This window comes from Phalangium opilio, unplaced genomic scaffold (genome assembly GCF_054372755.1).
Source record: "Phalangium opilio isolate 3A_F unplaced genomic scaffold, DU_Popi_V2 ptg000217l_1, whole genome shotgun sequence".
NCBI lineage: Eukaryota > Metazoa > Arthropoda > Arachnida > Opiliones > Phalangiidae > Phalangium > Phalangium opilio.
In genome coordinates, this window is record NW_028324218.1 from 13,092,055 (window position 1) to 13,111,855 (window position 19,801).

A 19,801-nucleotide genomic window follows, 5' to 3' on the forward strand; every position below is an offset into this window, starting at 1 on the left:
GTCTGCACCAATTAAGCCTTTGACAGCACCTCACCAAGCGTCGTTTAACAAGAATTTATGACGTTTCATCTACGTCACTTCATGACAAGCTCTCAGTAACCAGTGACAAACTTATGGAACATATCTTATGAATTTATGGTTTTAATAAGGATAACCCTTTAAAGGAAAGCGCGGCTCCGTTGATAACCTTTATAGATGGCTTTTCTGCTGCACAGTGGCTAAGCTTGCTAAAGGCTAGTTAAGCCAAAGGCAGGAACCAATGGGAACTAGTGCATTAGGTCTGATTGGTTCCTGTGGAGCCTCCGAAATGAACTAGGCCCGTGCGTGTCGATTTTTACGTGGGGAAATATCCAGTTTCATAGAGGAAATATTTTCACCCTTTGTGTGTGCGAGGTGGCGCTTTTATTACAGTTGCGAAGGGGGTCTTCCATAAATTATCGATGACATTTTTGGGGCCAATTATGGTCAGTAGCCCTATCTTGGAACTCTTTCTCAAGCTCTTTGGAAAGTCAGATTTTTCAGTACCAAATAAGTTACTGAAGTGAACAAGCAGACTAATACAATAAGTTTGAACTATTGCCGATCGATTGCACCCATTTTCAGATTGCTAAGACACGTACTTTTCCTGCAAAATGGGCTTTAAAAAAGGTCGATTTCAGCCCTAACTTGGAACGGTCCGTCCTAAATTGGAACGCCCCCGTCCTAAATTGGAACACCCCGTCCTAATTTGGAACACCCTAATTTAAATACAAAAAAATCTGAGTCTTTGCAACTAATAATAAGCAAATATAATTTTTTAGCGATGCTACGACCATCTAGCAACCAACGCTTACCCTTTTATACCTGTACATATATTTTAAAGGGCACTGAGTGTCATCTGCTTGAAGCTATGTTTTTGTGGCGAAAAAGTTGTCGAATCTACATTTTACATCAAGTAAGTCATGATACGGTGTTTGGAAGTATAGTAAATCCCAATATCACTCGGTCAAACATGCTAAATCAGCAAAAACTGGCATCACGTTCATGACCAAATCTGAATACTGGGCTAATAATACCAGTATCTTTTCCGCATTTTAATCTACGCTTACGGGACCAACATTATTGGACAGGTAATGAATCAACGCATCTTCTAAGGTCTTTTTTGTTGTTCTTTAGTGAGTAAAACATTAGTTATGGATGTAAAAAGATAGAGTAAATTTCCGTGTTTCGGGGTGTTCCATTTTAGGCAAATGAAGACATATTTTCTATTCGAGTTTTCTCAATAATGTTTAGGCCTAACCTGACGTTTAAAGTGTTTAATTTGAAGAGAAAGATCCGAAGTTTTCAATGGAATCGTTTTCGTAAGCCTATGTTTTTCCCATTGGCCGTGAAAGCTTATTTCCCTAGACCCATGGGAGAACTTTCCCTTCATTTTGGAAAAAATTAATACTGCAAAAAATAAGGTTGTCTAATTATGCTTGTATCTTCTCTGGATTTTATGATAGAGTTTTAAGGCCGCGTTTTATGGATAGAGGGAATTTCAATCTTCAAAATGAGCCCTTAAAATATTCATTTGAAGCTCTCAAACTTAAGTTATGACGATTTTAAGAAAAGCGTTCCAAATTAGAACTGTTCCAAATTAGGGCAGCTGACCCTATAAAACTTTTATGAAAGAGAAAGGTTTCACCTTTAAATTAACGTAATTTTTAGGGGCTATTTATTTTTAATTGAATCTACTGGTTAGATTGTATGGACAAAAAAATTAATTATGAGATTTTAACATCGTTGTTTTTTTAGTAAAACAAAACTTCTTGAAGTTGCTAATTCACAGTTTTCATATACCATTAACCTTTCACTTTTTTAGCCTTAACTTTTTTATCCTTTACTTCTTTGGAATGATTGTTCAATAAAAGTCTTCAGAAATTTTCTAGAACATTACATTTTTTAACTATCCGCGACCTCGGCTTCACCGCTCTACGTCTATACCTTGCCCTAATATTGTAGCAGTCGACGGGGTCACGAGGCTGAACGGTACTAAAAGCGCCCCCAAGCGGGAAAACACGGCGAACTAAATTAGTTACAAAAATATTCTCGCTTCGCTACACGCATGGGCCTAGTTCATTTCGGAGGCTCCGGTTCCTGCCTTTGGCAAGATAAAATTCGTGTCCAGAAGATTAGCCAGAATGCTAGGGGTGATCATGGAGCCAAAATAACCCATAGAACCCACTTTACTTAGTCTTATCACCCCCCTTTTTTAACATCACATATTATTTAAGACGTGGACATACCGTCCAATCTGGACTTGACAAGCAATAATCACATGAATGAAATTATTTTACTTTGATATTTGATTGTTCTCCATTTGAGAGCTGTTCAATTATGGCTTCTTTGTTCTTCAAATCTGATTTCAGAACATTGATTAAGCCTTCCAAGGTAGATATCTGCACCTTGTAACGAGGAACATCAATTTTCACTTGCTCCAATTCAACCTTAAGTTCAAAATTTTCCTCCGAGAGTTTCAATACCTGATGACAAAATCGAAATCAAAAATATGTTTTAGTTCTGAAATTAACAGTTAAGCAAAACCTTTACATGTTTTTGAAGATTATTGATTTTAACAGAGGTGCTGACTGAAGGGTCATCATTGAAAATATCTCTAGTTGCTCGAGCCATAGTCTACAAAAAAATGGTTATATTTTAACATGAATTTAATAGTTAAAAGCAACAGTCGGCTAAGGTTTAGTTAACTCAATTCATACCTCTCTGGATACAGTATATTTCGCCAATTGCTTTTCTAGTTGATAAATTTTATCCACCAAAATTTGGTTTTTTGTTTTCAATTCTTCCAATTCATCCGGTTTTCTTCCGGCGGTCTAAGTAAAATATACTCATATTTGAAGTTCCAAAGATTTCTAAATTTAGCTTCATAACTTTTGTTTTACCTCTTGTTCAAGTTGCTGTATTTTTTTCTTTAGTTCTTCAACTTGTGCCAATTCTGGTGGATGTGCTTTAACCAACAATGCTTTTACTCTGTTCTCCAGAAGGGTTTTTTCCTTGTTCAATTTTATCAACTATAAAACATAAACATATAATCGTTTGAAGGGGCTTTTCGGATCGTGGGACAAAGGACGATCTTCATGATAGAGCTAAGCATAGCGGGTGGGTAAAAAAGGAAAGGGGTCGGACAGCCCCTTTAAGGGCAAGTCACCATATAGATAATTTTCACTAAAGCCGGTAGAACCCCCCCCCCCCCCCGGAACCCCTCATTCAACTTCCATTTAATGTCGAGCCGAGCACCCTGTCAGCTCAATTAGTCAAGTACCTATTCAAACAGAACTGCTAATCTATTGATACCCAAATGGGTTGCTAACACTGCCCACTGGTAAAACGACCATGAGAGGAAACTATATGTACACTATTCTTAGCTTAAAGCAAAGCGTGGGTCAAGTACGTGGATCCCCTTCATGGTGATTTTACTTACGAAATCTAGTTTACGTTTGAGGACGACAGTAGGCATTTGTGGGCGGGATTTATAAGTGCACTTATAAATCCCGCAAACTAGCCCTCACCAAGCCAAAACTGGAGTTAGTAAGGAAAGTCACCGTGTAGGGGATACACTGGAACCGCGCTTTGCTTTAACAACAATGACAACTTTGTAAGAGTTTATCGCAAATGAAAACTAGATCGACACACCACCCCGGAGTGGGTCGTTGTATATTTCAGGCACAGAAAAGGTGGTCAAAATTATATATATATATATGAGTGTTTAAGAAGTATACGTTTAATACATATACGTTTGAACACAAGTTAACTTACACGCTAGAGAAGGAATATACGCCCTCTAGTGCTCATTTTTTCGACTAAAAAATAAGACCCCATACAGAAGATTAAGGTACTCTTCTTCAATAACACGTGAAACTTTAACACAACAAAAGCCGCTACCATAGCAACCAAATTGATTTTTGGGATATGGTATTCACTCAACCATTTAAAGCAAGTCTCGACTGTGGATTCATTTAAATCAATACCACTAGATGCTCCCATAGTCGAGGGGTGGAGTTGACAGGCCCACCAACCTTAGTTAAGGCTAGCTTTAGCTCCGCCCTCTTGGACCAATTTCAATTGGTTTCTGACTTTGGCTAGTTAAGTTTGGTGTGTAGAAGATTAACCAGTATTTTCGGGGCGAAACACAGCCAAAACGCCCAAGGCATTAGTTGGCCTCCACAGGAAAGGAAATGTTGGCCCCTAACATGCTGACTGGTCTTTTAGACACCAATCTTACCTTGCCAAAAGGCAGGAACCGATCAGAACTCATTCTCGAGGGCGGAGCTAAAACTAGCCTTTGCTAAGCTTAGCAGGCCAGTGAACACCACCCATCTAGTATGGGCGCATCTAGTGGCATTTCCGTAAACTAAACCACATGCAGCTGAGACTTCGTTTAAGCACCCCATTAGCGCTCCATTTTCAAATTCTTAAAGCTAGTATCACTGCGGGTTTAGTTACGATCTTGAAGGTAAGACCTAAATTTTGAAAAAACGCCATAATCCACCCGATTGGTGTATAAATTAACAAGATGTGCCCGGCTGGGCACAGGTTATACTTTTGCACGGCAACTGTCGAATTACTATTATTACTATTCTACAGGGCCGGTAGGCCCTTGTAGATATGACATGACACCCTTCCGTAATGTTAAAGGAAAAGTCACAGTTTTTAGGGTTAGCGTCCCATAGAAAAAGCATTAAAAAATTTTCAGTTTTTTAAGGCAATTGTGGCAGGCCATACGGAAAAACTATAGCGAAGTTAGTTTTCGGAATACTTCTAAATTAACAAGCATTTATTAAATGGGAAACTTACGTGTTTCGATTTTTAATTAATGAATTCTAATTTTTGTAATTTAACTAATTAAGATAGTACGTCAAAAAATTACTTTTGGGTCAGAAGTCAGCCTAACCTTATAGCACGCTTAAACCTAATTCTACATTTCGTTCTCGTTGACAACTAGAAGGGCCTAGGTTTGTGGGTGCTAACAAGTTACGTTGACATATTTCAAATGTTGGCTTTCTTGCTGATTTTCCTAATTTCTTAGCAGTGGACGCTAACAAATTACTTTGGTATTTCAACCGAGCTTGAGCACCTTTATATGTATTTTCTAATTAACTGTAGCACCCTTAATAAGAAATAGGTCGTTATCAGGTCGAATTTTCGTCTAGAAAAGTAATTCAGTTAAATAATTACAGTTAACAGAGGTTTTTATATCATTTAAAGTAAGTTTTTGAACGTTCTTTACGGCCAAGGCTTAAGTTGTATAGACTAATAGCACCCCATGTTATTTCCCCATAGAGCTTAATACAGTCGAAGGCAGAGGGCTGCCATTACCCTATTTTAGTTACTCTTTAAAGATTATTAAAAAGACTGATTTCCAGCTCTCATTTGTTTTGGAATCCTGTGTATAGTCTGCTCAATTTTATGCTAAAAACATAGCCTAACCGGGTTAACACTAGGCTTTTTATGCTGTATTTACCGTGTGCGCTTCCAATAAATGGCATACCTATTCAAATTATTAACGTGTTGAAATAAAGATAATGCTTTTCACCCTGTGAAAAGATCGAAAACTTCAAAATACTACTGGTAAGATGACAAAAAGTTTAATATGTTTTCCCTACTGCAGAGTCGTGATGTTTACGTTAGCGCAGCTTAACTATTTGTTACCAACAGTGTATTTTGTTAATTCATAAATATAAGTAACAGTGGTGCTGATTAATCCAGGAGGTCAGTGTCGTTATGTAATTTAATTAGTCAAATAATTTCAACGTTTACATCAGCGCAGATTTTTCCAACGTAACCACGTCAGCAACGGAGGGTTACGTTGTTGGCTATCTCCACAGTTCACATTTATTTGTCTAAATTGCTATGAATTGTTTAGGTATTTAATTTAATTACTGTTATTGAAGCCAAAGTTGCTAAACTATAGAATCACATCATTCATTAACATATGTTATAGATGATTTTTATGTTACCGCAAATTTAGCACGTGGTATGATAAAAGTTTAACACATTGTGGTGGCAAGAATGAAAAACTCTTCTAAACTTTACAATTAAGGTGATTTGAAACTCATTTTATAAGCTAAATCAACACTGCCAAACCTCAATCCTTCATTAATTTCAACTTAATTATGTATAATTAACGTTAATTTAAACATGAAATATACATATTTGGATGAGAACTCGAGTAACTTTGAAATAAAATACTTAATTAAGATTAAAACTGCACAAGCTGTTAGTATAGCCCCATGTTTTCTATCTCATTATACTTAGTTAATTTAAATTATCTTTAAAGTACATTAATAGGCGCGAAATTCGAAAGTTTAAGGTAAAATAAGAGTCAAAACCCACTAAAAATTGCAATTAAGGTTAAGTATATATTGAAAGTCATTTATAATCTAAATGTACACTGCCGAAATACAATCTTACGTTAATTTTAAATCAATTAAATATAATTAACGTGAAATTAAACTAAAAATATTCATTTTTGGATAAAAAGCTCAAATAACTTTTAAATAAACTGTTTAATTAAGATTAAAACTACCCAAGCCGTTGGTAAATCCCAATGTTTTCTATTTCACACTTCAGTTAATTTCACCTATGTTTAAAGTACATTAATTGGCGCGAAATTCAAAAGTTTAGGGTAAAATAATGACTGTGGCAAAAATGTTAAACTGCACAAAATGTTCCAATTAGGGTAAAAAAATTCCAATAAATTATACTTTTAAGCTTAATCGACTCTCCCGAACTGCGCTCAAATTAAGATTAAAACAACACAAGTTTTTCGCACAGCCACAGATGTTTCCTATTTCACTTTCGAATTAAATTAATTCATCATTAAAATACATCAAAAGCGCTTACATATTTTAGAGTAATTGCAATTAAAGTTAATATTTCATTGAAACTTGTATTATAAACTAAATCCACACTAGATAAACCGTTAAATTAAACTTAATCAAGTATAATTAATGTGAAATTAACCCAAAACACGAATGTTTTTGGTAAATTCATGGATACCTTATAATTTAACTAACAAATTATAATTAAAACTACACTTATCTTTCACTCAGCCTCCATTTTCCTGTTTAATTCTTACACTTAAAAAATTTAAAATCATTTTTCCCATATTGAAAAGAGAGCCATTGAAAAGGCGCGAAATTTAAAAGCGTTTTGGGGAGGAGGGGGCGGGGGTACAGTTTGTGTGCCTTTTTAACAGGAGTATTGTTACAATTGTAACACTACAGACCTTGTATTTCTAATGGAACCGGCAATACCGCAACGCTGAGCCGAAAAACCAGGATGGTAATTGTTTGGACCTATCGGGTGAGGACATTGGAGCACCAAAAACATACTGCGGTGTCACTTGTTGAACGTTAAAGCAACCTTCATCACTTTAAATCTCATGACCTGCTCAATCTGGCAATCTTTGAAAACTCAACTTTGAGGTACTTCCGGTCCCTTTTGATATACAGGGTCTTCAGTGTAGGAGCTAAGTAGTAGAATTACAGTAGTTAGTCTCGTTTCCTAGCGAAATGCCAACCTGTTCTAACCAGGACAAATTGGACAGGATGTTTATTTTGGGTGAAGGTCGCAGTAACGTTCAACTAAAGGCAGTGCTTTATGCCGAACGGTTTCCACACCGACAACATCCGGTGCGAAGCACCTTTTCCGACATTGGCGAGCACCTTCGTGATTTCGGTAGTGCAAGATCATGAACGTAGAAGAGACTGTATAGTCTGTAATGAGGATATAGATTTTGACATCGTAGCACGTTTTGAAGCCAATTCATGCTAATAGTAGAGCGGTGGAACAAGAAGTTGCACTAAGCCATTCTACTGTTTGTGCCAGTTTACAAGGGCATCATTACTGGCATTATCATACCCCCTACATCAAGCCTTAACGGACGAGGATTTCCCAAGACGGCAATACCATTAGCCTTACCATGCGTCATGAGTTTACTGCTTGCAAATGTATTGCAAGACATGGACAGTCGTCTGGAAGATTGCCTAAACCACAATGGTAGAAACGTTGAATATTTACGTTGAGGTGTTTACCAAACAGTTAAGAGGTTGCAATTTGAGGCCCACGTTCTAAGACTAATCGTAGGACAGTGCTTTAAAATATTTTGTTGCATTCTCCAGTATTCTTTTTGTACCTTGTCACTCGTTGTCACTTGCATACAATAAAACATGAATTCTAAACATTTATTTACACCCTGTATAATTTAGTATGACATCACCCGTTGGCAGTATTGGGGGTTGTACATAAAGGAAGCTGTTGGTCTGATCTCGACACCACTGTATACGTATACAGCGTACGAAACAAATATTTTTCTTCCATATTTCAAATACCGTCGTTTTTAAGCTTCTTTCATAAATAAAGTGCAACATTATATGCTTATCGAAATCAATGTTATTGGATATAAGTTAAATGTAATTAACGATACTGAAGTACTTCTTTAAGGAATTAGAAATAGATCAACCCCAAATGTATGACGGTAAAGCAAACATAATTATTCAAAATTTAATTACATTAAGACTGAAGTAACAGATATTATAAAAAAACGTCTTGGTTTGGACCAAGGCCGAAAAAACAAACGATATGTGTGAGGTTTATCAATTGGCTGAAGTTTCAGATATTGCAATTTTTTTAGTTATTTTTATCCATTTAATCCTTAATCAATATTAAATTCAATCAACTGATTTTACTGTTAATCGATCTATTCCCTCTAAATTAATTGAAAAAATTACATATCTACGCTTTTTCAAGAACAATTACATTTTCCGAAAACATTTCATCATGAAATTAATTATTTTGAAGGGATTTCGTGTAAGCACTTGACGGACATAGTTTTAATTGTTGCTGGCTTGACAAATTTTCAAGTTTGCATCAAAAAAAAAAAAAACTTAAATCGGTAAGTTGCTAAGAAGACTGATGTTAAAAAAAATATGATAATTTAAATTTATTTTGTTCAGACTAGTTAATAAACGAATGCCGTATACTTAAGACAAAGCAACATCGTTTATCCTGTGTGGTTTTTGTTAGTAAGTAGCTATCTGTAGCACTGGAAAAATATGATATCGGTATAAATATAACCAAAGATATAGGTAAAGATTACATAAAAAGAAATACGTTTCAGTACCAATGGCTTTTGTATTCATTTCCATTCATTACCAGTTAAACGAAGAAGGTCACACTTAACTTAACCCTCCCCCAAAAAGTATAAATTACGAAGAGGGAAATTGCAGTGCAACCTTTCTTTCACAGTCGCGACATTAGAAATGTAGCATTTCGATATACGAAATTAAATGTATGAATTCGTGCAACACCCTGGTTTGGCATCCACTATTAAATATTTACATCTTCCTTTCGAATTATGTCAAAGTTCGCTTGGTCTTTTTAGACACAGTATTTCAAATACTCAATATTAAATCCCTCAACACATACTCCCTTCAAAATAATTAATTTCATGATAAAATGTTTTCGGAAAATGTAATTGTTCTTGAAAAAGCGTAGATATGTAATTTTTTCAATTAATTTAGAGGGAATAGATCGATTAACAGTAAAATCAGTTGATTGAATTTAATATTGATTAAGGATTAAATGGATAAAAATAACTAAAAAAATTGCAATATCTGAAACTTCAGCCAATTGATAAACCTCACACATATCGTTTGTTTTTTCGGCCTTGGTCCAAACCAAGACGTTTTTTTATAATCAAAAAATGGCCCAGGGATGGACTCATAATAGTAGCCACATCGTACCGAACTTAAAAAGGCGTATAGAAAATTTACGCAAATAGCAGTAACTATGCTAAAACGATTACCCTTAATTCTAACGTCAATTTGGGGTGCATAAATTAAAAAAGAAAAAAAAAAAGCACTCGATAATTCAACATCGACAATGCCGCCAACAGTTGCAGTTTAGCAATTTAAGTTGCGCGTTTCTAGGAATATTTCATGCTTTACAATGATTTCAAATAATTAAAGGGAGTGTTGAAAGGTAAATCAGGTTATAATTTACCAGTTGTTCTACTAATTATAAGACCCTACATATAATTTTGAGATTTCATAGATAATTTGAAATTTGCACCTCCAACCAATTACGTAACAAAATTTACTTCTCACACTATTACTCGGCCATGACTATCACATCGAAGGCAATTTTATCTAATCTCGTGCAAAATTTGATTCAATATATTGTAAGGGGTCGCATACATAACGTCAGAAGGGGATAATGGAAAGATGACACTCTGTATCCCCTTAATACTTAAGTTACGTAACAAGATTCTTCCCAGGCTCACCCTTTTTGTTTGCTTTCCTTCTCATCAAACTTTACATGGTCCTCACATCGTGGGGTGAATTCTATAACTGTTTGCAGTACTAAATTCCATGCAATCAACCCACAAACCTCGTCTTGACACGTGACATAAAACCGGAAACGGGCCTTGACAGACACCTATGCTCTAATAGAGTAATGAGGGAACTATTTATGGCGTATATGATTCGGTTTAGTAATTTGCTCCAACTGCTCTAATGTTGGGAAGAATCATGGTACAATTACATCGCCGCTTTGCGGTACACTTCTCTCGAAGAAAAGTATTATATACTTCTGATAACGTTAATTGGTCATAATGACTGAGAAAATAAAACAAAAATAACCTCCCTTGAAGTATAATTAAATCATATTGTATTCAACGTTATTAGAAATTATAAATAGATTTTTAGCGACAAAATATTCAATGCAAACTTCTCTAACCGCTTGAAATCACCATTAATGGAACAATTACAAAAGGTTAATTTTTTACCTGATCTCGCAGTGTTTTGTTCGACTTCTCAAGTGATTCCACTTCATGTTCTTTCTCTTTCAGCTTACTTTTTAAACGCTCAGTAGTTTGTTGCCACTTTTTACTCTCTTCCCAACGAATAAGTTCTTCCCTTGACTACAAAAAGGCATAAAATAAAACAAGAATGATGGATTTGCTACACTGCTTATTTGAATTTATGGGAAGACACTGTTGTTGGGGTACAGAGGCAACTGTACTATAATAGTTAGGCATTACAGTACTTAACGCATGCAGTGGAACTGACTCACATCAAATCCTGTGCAAGTCTAATTCGCAAGTATTAAGAATATACTAATTACTTTTAGCGCTTTTTCATCCTCAACATAAGGCTTTTCCGGTGGTTCATGACGACGTATTAGTTCCTCTAAAAATCGAATCTGTTCCTTCAGCTCCGAAACTTCTTCAACACCATTCTCTTCAACCGGAGCCTAAAATGCATGTATTTCTAAACACCATCAACAACTCATGACCTCAGGAGTGAACCACGCATTTAACGTCAGTCATATTACACAATTTACACCTCTAGTGGGCAGTTGACTCCTGATGCCAACTGATTTATAATAACAGTTTCGACATACGTTTGAAGTAGGTGGTCGAGCTCTTTCCAGTCGCCTTTTCATATCTTCATTTTCTTTAAGGGTTTTCTCCAAAAAGTCGTCATTTTGATCTAAAGAAACACAATTTGCATTTCTTTACAAGTCACTGACACATTTTAAAGCAAATGCTGGACCTAACATGTCCGACTAATCTTCTAAAACCAAATTTATATGGCAAAAGCAGTAACCAATTAGAATTAACCTAAAATTAAAGTAACAGGCGGCTCCATTATTACCCCTAGCATGCTGGCTAATCTTCTGGACACGAATTTTACCTTGCCAAAGGCAGGAACCAATCAGACCTAATGCATCAGGTCCCATTGGTTCCTGCCTTTGGTTTAACTAGCCTTTGCCAAGCTTATCCAACGTGTAGCAGAAAAGGCATCTTTAAGGGGCATCAACGGAGCCGCCCTTGGCTTTAACTTTTGCCGATCTTAGCGGGCCTGTCAACTCCACCCCTCTAGCAAGGGCTTTGACACTGCTGGGACTATTTTCAGCCGCGTATTCACCGTTGTACTTTGTGGATTAAAAATATACTAACCCGAGTTCATCCGTAATGCATCCAGTTCAACAGTAAGTTCATTTATCCTTTCATCCCTTGAATTTATCTGCTTTTTCAAATTTTCTCGCACTTTTTCCAAATTGTGGATTTTATCCTGAAGTTATAAGTGATCATTATAGCCACTCCATAAGTTTATGAGATATGTTCCATAAGTATGACACTTCCTATACAACCCTAATTCAGCTAGTTCTAGAACGACTTGGTAATTGACTACACGCGGTGTGTTTTGCAGTCCATCTAATCCTATTTAGTCCCTACTAAGCCTTTGACAGCGTCTTACCAGGCGTTGCTGTGCTTTATGAGAATCTATGACGTTTCACCATGAATTTATTTATTAACATGAATATATATCTGCATTGACTAGTTAAACTACATATTCAGGGATGGGAGGGGCTTTGTTTGAGTGACGTCAGAGAGTTTCTGGCGGTTTGTTTTTAAAGCTAAAAAACTTGTCACGCGGAAGGCTAATTATGCTTGTAAATAGATCAACTACCGCATTAATTTAACTCCAACAGCAGGGAAAAACCAGCAGCATCAATTCTCACGATTTAAAATGTTAGTAGTTTACTTTCAACCCTTACATTAATTTTCATAATGGCCAAGGCTTAGCACTTTACCAACAGTTTTCAGTTTCAGATTAGGAAAAACATTGCAGGCACTTTTTATAATTTCCTTTAAAAGATCAATATCACTTTCGGACATCGTGTTGAGATATTTATTCACGTATCGGCGATCATTTTTAATATTCAGTTGACGCAGTTTGGTGAACCTAACCGAAAATTGTATCCCTCATACAATTTTGTTAAACTGGTCGTCTGCTGTTCGAACTTCCAGGTGTCTCGATTTTGATTGGCTACCGCGATGACGTTAAACGCGTATGTAATAGAAAGGTCCCTCCCATCCCTGAATAACATGATAGAAAGGCTAATGATACACATATATATTCATGTTAATAAATAAATTCATGGTTTCACCTACGACAAGCTCTCAGTAATCAGTGTCAAACTTTCGTTACAACGAGTCCACTTATAATTAATAAATTGAAATTTAACCTGATACTCTTTATATTTCAAATCAGTTGAAGTTTGAGTTTCTTCGTCTTTTGTCTCAATTTTAGCGACAGTTTCCGGCGTGTCAAATTGTACTTGATTGATTGATTGTATTGATCTATCAGGCTGACTTGGAGATTCGTGTGTATCCGCCTGTTTAATTGATGTCCTTCTCATAAACTGCATTTCAGATCTCAATTTCCCAATTGCGTTGATTAGTTCCTGGGATATGAAGCAAAATCAAAAGCACTTTTGTATTTATGATTTAGTTAGGGTATTTTCAACTATTGTCTTGATATAAATGATTGTTTGAAAATCGTCACTCTAATTAGCCTCAGAGGGGTTGATCATTCAGGGGTGTACACTCAGTTTTCATGACGTTAATGTAATCTCGACCTATTCTTCACGAAATCTCTCCTTATTCTCAACGAAATCTCTCGTTATTCTCCACGAAATCTCTCGTTATTCTCGACGAAATCTCTCCTTATTCTCGACGAAATCTCTCCTTATTCTCGACGAAATCTCTCCTTGTTCTCGGCGTAACCTCGCCTTATAGAGCTATCTCAGTTGCGACTTCGATGCTTAGGTAAAACTAAACAGGCAGTGAGGGCCATGTTTGGTACCGCTTTGGTTCAGTGGGTAAATAGCATGGGTGACGTCACACTAAGGCTTCTGAGATAGCTCTATTCTCGGCGTTACTTAGCACCCTAATCTCGCCTTATTCTCGACGCACTAATCTCGACGAAATCGCGTCCTAATCTCTGCGTTATATCGCCTTACTCTGAGTGTAACACCAAAGAGGGGGAGTAGAAGGCTTGACTGAAGTGTTCTCGCTTTCAAAGTTTACCTCTAAGCTTCCGGTGTGCGCGCGCATCTTTCTCTGCCCTCTTATTGGTCGAAATACGGTAAACCGGATATTAGGAGGTAAATATAAAAATAAATGAAAAAGAAAAGCGAGAACACTCAAAATGCCTTGCCTAAGCCGCTAGCTTCTACTCCCCCTCTTTCTACCCTCTTTGGTAACACGTAGTGAGCACCATTTCAATTCTGGAAAGTCATAGAGACCTCATAAAGGTTCCCATACCTATGTCACCTTTCATTTAGAGTGCAAACCCACGTGATTTAAATGAAGCTTTGGAGTGTTATCAAAATCAAATATTAAAAGCACTTACATTCAATTGTTTTTCCTTGCCATAAATCTGATTTTTAAGATCTTTCAGTATGAGTTTCAGTTGAATAACTTGAGCAGGCTGATTGCCCATTTGTTCCTCGAAATTTCGATTCACAACTTGTACCATCTGTTGGTGCCTCTTTACTTCTTCCACGCCTTGCAGCCTTAAATACAGCTCTTGCTTAGTTCTAAACAAATGAAACGTATAAAGAGGACATGTAAGGTTTTGAAAAAAAAAAAAAAAAATTAAAATCAAGACATACCTCTCCTGTTCTTCTTCAAGTTTTTCCGTTAAATTGTTAGCTTTAATTTTCCACTCAACTGTTTCTTGTTGAGCTACATTTAATTGTTTCATGAGACCCGATAGTTTTGTCTGATTGATATCCATTGATTCTTCAAGCTCTGTTACTTTCGAAAGCTAAGGAAGATACACAAAACTTAATTAAAGTAATTAATTGGCAAATGAGTTGCAACGAGGGTAATCTTTGAACAATGTATGATCGTGTTTTTTTAGATTAAAGCAAAGCGGGGGTTCAGTAGATCCCCTACAAGGTGGCATTCCTACTGAACCCCGAGTTTGGCTTTGCGAACGCTAGTGGGCGGGATTTATAAGTGCACGTATAAATCCCGCCCACAAATGCCTCCTGCTTTTGCCAAGCTAAAACTGGAGCTCGAAAGGAAAGTTCACTTGAGCTGCGCCTATGACCATTAAACTACAGATGTACTGGAACAGGAATAGATAGATTTAGTACTTGGAATCTATAAGAGGCCATAGACCCCACACAAATATCTGATTGACTGTGAGGGGAAGCCCCAAAAACTTTTAACCACCTGCTCCTCCTTCCTCGCGTCTCATTGGTTATGCGAATGTTTGGGACAAATCGAGATCATGACCATTTAAAATGTCGTCTGCATCAGTTTCGGCTCCGAAATGGTTGGAAAGTGCGAGAACTTGGAACAGTTTGACGTTAACGACGTTTTTGAGGCGGAAATTTCTCTAACTGTAACTAAAGTCGACGATTTAGAAGTTAGTGTAGCTCGAAATTCAGTATTGAAAACGAATGCTATAATAATTTCGAGAAAAGATGACGTTACCTCCCCTTAGACCCTAAGCCTTTGCATAGGGATACTGATGGTTTGTTTTTGAATAACTTTGGTGAAGAGTGGAAGGAATTAAATTTTTACTCCACCCAGTGAGAACAGTAATATCGAGTTTTTAACGGAAAGCAAGTCTCGCCTTTTTTTAGAAACGTAATCCTTGGTCTACTTGTTCAGACGACGCATCATGTTTACATACGGGGTCACCGCGCATAGGTCTCGAGAGTCGCGGCGCAGGTCGCAAATTACGTCAAATAAAATATGCATGACGTCAACGGTGACGATTTCTACACCGCCTCCCCTTTCAGTCAGACACCCAGGCCCATAAAATGGCCTCTTAAGGATTCCAAGTAGTAAATCTATGTATTCCTGACTGGAATTATAAGCTAAAACCCCGTTCTCCCATAGAAGGTCCGTGGTCGCTCCTAGCGGGAGAGTCCCGAAACTTTTCGACTCATAGATCATGCTATGGTTATGGTTTGAGTCGAAAAAGTTTCAATATTGGTCACGGCATGGCGCTAGAGAGGCGTTGCCCTAAAAGAACCACGCGCCGTAACTCCATTCCAGTCCATCTGTGTTTAATGGTTTTAGCCTTTTAGGCCACGCTTGGCTTTAATTAATTACTGAGAGCTAGTTCGAGAACTACGCGAGAATTGACTACACGCGGTTTTGCAGTCCATCATCCTATTTAGTCTGCATTAGTAAGCCTTTGACAGCGCCTCACCAGGCGTCGCTTTACGAGAATCTATGACCTACGTCACTTCGTGACAAGCTCTCAGTAACCAGTGAAAAACTTATGGAACATATCTTATAAATTTATGCTAGTTTCAAATAGTGTAAAAACACACGAAAATTCCTCACTAGACTAGAGTTCAGTTCCTGCATCAGCAATTTTTTATCATCAGCATCCGAGGCACTTTTGGTTTTGGAAAGAACGTAATCTCTCTGCGCACTTTGAAGTTTACTCTGCAGTTCCAACAATTCTCGTTCATAATGCAGCTTTTGCGATACCGTATCATCTTTCAGTTTATTGAGAAGTTCTTGATAACGCGTAATACTTTCCTCTTTTTGGTTCAAGCGAGCCTGCAAACAATCTATGGTAGTTTGGGCGACACTCAGATTCTGTTTGGCTTCAAAATAGTCCACCAGTTGAACTTCGGGGCTCGGCGATGTTTGCAATGAAGGCGCTGTGTTCAGGCTGGTTGGCATTCGGGCTATCAAGTCATTTAAGGCTTCTTCCCTCGATTTCAATGCATCTTCAGCTTCTTTAAGACGTCTTTCTAGATTAGCTACAGTCTGCGCAAACAAAGAAAACAATTAGAAATAGTATATCAAAAAGAGAAATATTCTTAAAGGGAGGGTGAAGTAGAAAATCAAGTGATTTTTTATCGATTCTTCTACCAATCATAAGACCAGTCTGCATTGTGAAACATTCAGGAAATACTTCCGAATGATTTTAAAATTCAAATTAGGTTCAGATTTTAAGGATAATTTTAAACAAGGACTGCCGACCAATCGCGTAACGCCGTGCCTTTTTGCTAACAAAATTCTTGTGGCACGCTCCATGCTTAAAGAAATTTATCACGAGATTTGGTACAATTAGGCGCGCGACGTGACAATCGTGACGCGAGACATGGAACGTGCCACGAGAATTTTGTTAATAAAAAGGCAGGGCGTTACGCGATTGGTCGGAGGTCTTAATTTCGAATTATCCTAAAAAGCTGAACCTAATTTGAATTTAAAAATCATTCGGAAGAATTTCATGAATGTTTCACTATGCAGGCTGGTAGATAAATCGATAAAAATCACTTGATTTTCCACTTCAACCTCCCTTTAAAGGAAAAGTTCAGGTAACATTCTATTGTACCTTAAAAGAACAGACTTCTACATATTAAAAGGAAAATTATTAAAAAAATTTGTCTGGTTATAAAATAATTAGCATTTATTTAGTCTTAAAAATGAGGGCTACTGTGGGGTCTGCTAAACCGAACCTCTTACCCCTAAGAAATTGGATGAATTCTCACAGGATGAGAGGTAAGAGGTTCGATGTAGCAGACGCCACTAAACCAATGGCGGCATGCGCAGTAGTCCTCGTTTTAAGACAAATTAAATGCTAATTATTTTATAATAAGGGATCATTTATTTTTTCAGGGATGTGCGGGTACCCGAGTCCTAATTTTAAGCCTTTGCCAATACCCGCCGAGTCTGACAAAATCCCCACGGGTCCAGTTCATGACGTTACCGAACATGTTTCAATACTTCTGCCTTTCATGATTAAATAATTTAATTAGTAACAAGTTATTAACTATATTGTTTAATGAATTACACTATGAGATAATGGCTCAGCTTTGAAATCTGGCTTTTAATCGGACTGTAAGGATAAACAAAGACCCGAATTGGACCCGAAAGCTAATTTTGGGGATTTTGTAGGACCCGAGGGGTAATTCCCGAAGTTTACCCGACACCCAAAAATCTGGACCCGCACAGCCCTGATTTTTTTTAATATGTTTCCTCTTATATTTAGCCAAAATTCCGTTCTTTAAGGGATAATGTTATGATACCTGAGCTTTTCCTTTAAAAATGAAAGCTCCTGTGGCGCCCCTAACATGCTGGTTATAATAATCTATACAATAATTTAACCTTGCTAAAGGCAGGAACCAATCAAAAGCTTAACAGGACAGTCAACTCCATCCCTCGACAATGGGAGCATCTAATAGCACTTGTTTGAAATAAACCACAGCCAAGGCTTAGTTGCTTTAATAAACATACCTCTCTAAGTGCTCGAACTTCGCTCGCAGAGACTGATGATTCTAACGCTTCACTTAAAACAGAGTCTTCTTCTAATGGCAATTCATTCAAAGCTTCTTGCTCGTGAATTGAATCTCCATTGAGGCTTTCTTCAATTTGAACTAATTCTTCTTGAAGTTCTCTAGCTTCACTTCGAGTAGAAACACTTTGAAGCCTATTTGAAGAGAGCCCTCCTAAAAAGTCCAAATTCCTAGCGTCAATTTCCAATTCTTGCTCTCTAAGTTGAGACTCTAGTCTCAGGTTTCGTTCTTCCAATCGAAGGAGTTTTGCTTCCAATCGATTTACAAGCTCTTTCAAAGTATCACTTTGACTGGAATATCTTTCAGCGAGTCGTTTCGAGTGAATTTCTCTCATCTGAACCACTTCAATCCTGAAAATTAATCGCATGAATTTGCAGGGTTGGTACGGAACCTGGATTTATGATTGAAAAAAAAAGGAGAAGAAAACCCGAGGGGTCCAACATTTACACGAAATCCCGTACGCTTCTCGCAAAATCTTTCAGACAAAATCACGAAATCAAAGATCTTTGGCGAAATCGTGAAATCAAGAAGAGATCACGAAATCTTTTGTGAAATCGCGAAATTAAAGAAGAAATCACGAAATCTTAGGTGAAATCGTGAAATCGACGAAGAAATCACGAAATCTTTGGTGAAATCGCGAAATCGACGAAGAAATCTCGAAATCTTTGGTGAAATCGCGAAATCAACGAAGAAATCACGAAATCTTTGGTGAAATCGCGAAATCAACGAAGAAATCGCGAAATCAAAAACGAAATCCCGAAATCTTTGACGAAATCCCGTACGCTTTTTTGGGAATGTCGGATCCCTCGATAAAACCTTACCTTTTATGCCAATCCATAATCTTTTCAACTGAAGAGCCGGATTTCAGTGTCTGTATCAACTCCTTAGCAGATTGAAGTTTTACGCTTAGCTTCATTTTATCCTCGTCAATCTCGGAATTTTCCTCTTTAACTTTTTCTAATTCTTTTCGCAAATTATTTCTCTCATTATTAAGATTTTTAACTTCTTTCATCAACTCCTCTTGTTTAACAATAGGAATTGACGAAGAAAATTGCCGTCTGAGTTCGTAAAGTATTCTAGTCAGGAGCTGTATTTTGCTTCTAGCTTGGCTATGAATATTGTACACTTCATCTTCTTTGTCAACACACCTAATTTTTAATAATGTTGCATCATGAGTTAATAATATGTCAGCTCCCTCTAAGTTACTCAGGCAATAAATTTTTATACTCCAGCGTTTTCTCCCGCGCCGCCGGCTTCCCAATTATATGCGACGCTCTGCGGCCGCCACGTGAACGAAAATCTTATTTACTCTTCTCTCCGGTTTTTCCCCGGAAGCGCGTGTAGTGGAAGCTAGCCCATGATATCGGAGCTATTTAAGCAGCCGAATATTTCGCTCAGTAGCCTCGGTTAAGAAAACAGTCAAGAGATCAATGGATTGGCGATTGGATTTAGCTCAGATGTATAATTTTCTCTCTCGTTTTAAGTCACAACTCTTATATTTAGAATTCTTTATCAATATCGGCAAATTGCATTGAGTTCCTGCATTTTTTGTCTCAGTAAAGACACAAACGCCATGATTTAATGTTAAATTGTTAAAACATAAACATTCACGACTAAAACACTCCCTTGG

General features: G+C 37.1%; 1 protein-coding gene and 1 long non-coding RNA gene across 8 annotated transcripts in view; one reads left to right on the forward strand and one right to left on the reverse strand.

Annotated features, from left to right (window-relative positions):
• LOC149616672 (centrosomal protein of 290 kDa-like) overlaps positions 1–19,801 on the reverse strand; it is a 53,377-nt gene that overhangs the window by 4,432 nt on the left and 29,144 nt on the right. For all 4 annotated transcript variants that reach the window (XM_089856565.1, XM_089856567.1, XM_089856566.1 and 1 more), the window contains 14 exons: positions 18,993–19,319; positions 18,113–18,521; positions 16,205–16,639; positions 14,509–14,663; positions 14,247–14,433; positions 13,078–13,296; positions 12,005–12,119; positions 11,446–11,534; positions 11,167–11,295; positions 10,829–10,963; positions 2,922–3,050; positions 2,739–2,852; positions 2,572–2,655; positions 2,319–2,504 (listed from right to left, as the gene is read on the reverse strand). In XM_089856565.1, the coding sequence (XP_089712691.1) occupies positions 2,319–2,504; positions 2,572–2,655; positions 2,739–2,852; positions 2,922–3,050; positions 10,829–10,963; positions 11,167–11,295; positions 11,446–11,534; positions 12,005–12,119; positions 13,078–13,296; positions 14,247–14,433; positions 14,509–14,663; positions 16,205–16,639; positions 18,113–18,521; positions 18,993–19,319 (2,713 nt within the window). The remainder of the gene's footprint in view (positions 1–2,318; positions 2,505–2,571; positions 2,656–2,738; positions 2,853–2,921; positions 3,051–10,828; positions 10,964–11,166; positions 11,296–11,445; positions 11,535–12,004; positions 12,120–13,077; positions 13,297–14,246; positions 14,434–14,508; positions 14,664–16,204; positions 16,640–18,112; positions 18,522–18,992; positions 19,320–19,801) is intronic.
• LOC149616673 (uncharacterized) lies at positions 4,921–8,228 on the forward strand. 4 transcript variants are annotated; one of them, XR_016375731.1, is made up of 3 exons: positions 4,921–5,607; positions 5,673–5,748; positions 5,807–8,228. It is a non-coding gene; the product is annotated as an uncharacterized LOC149616673 (long non-coding RNA). The 4 variants fall into 4 exon arrangements; XR_016375730.1 differs by having other exon boundaries at positions 5,695–5,748; XR_016375729.1 differs by having other exon boundaries at positions 4,921–5,243; positions 5,320–5,748.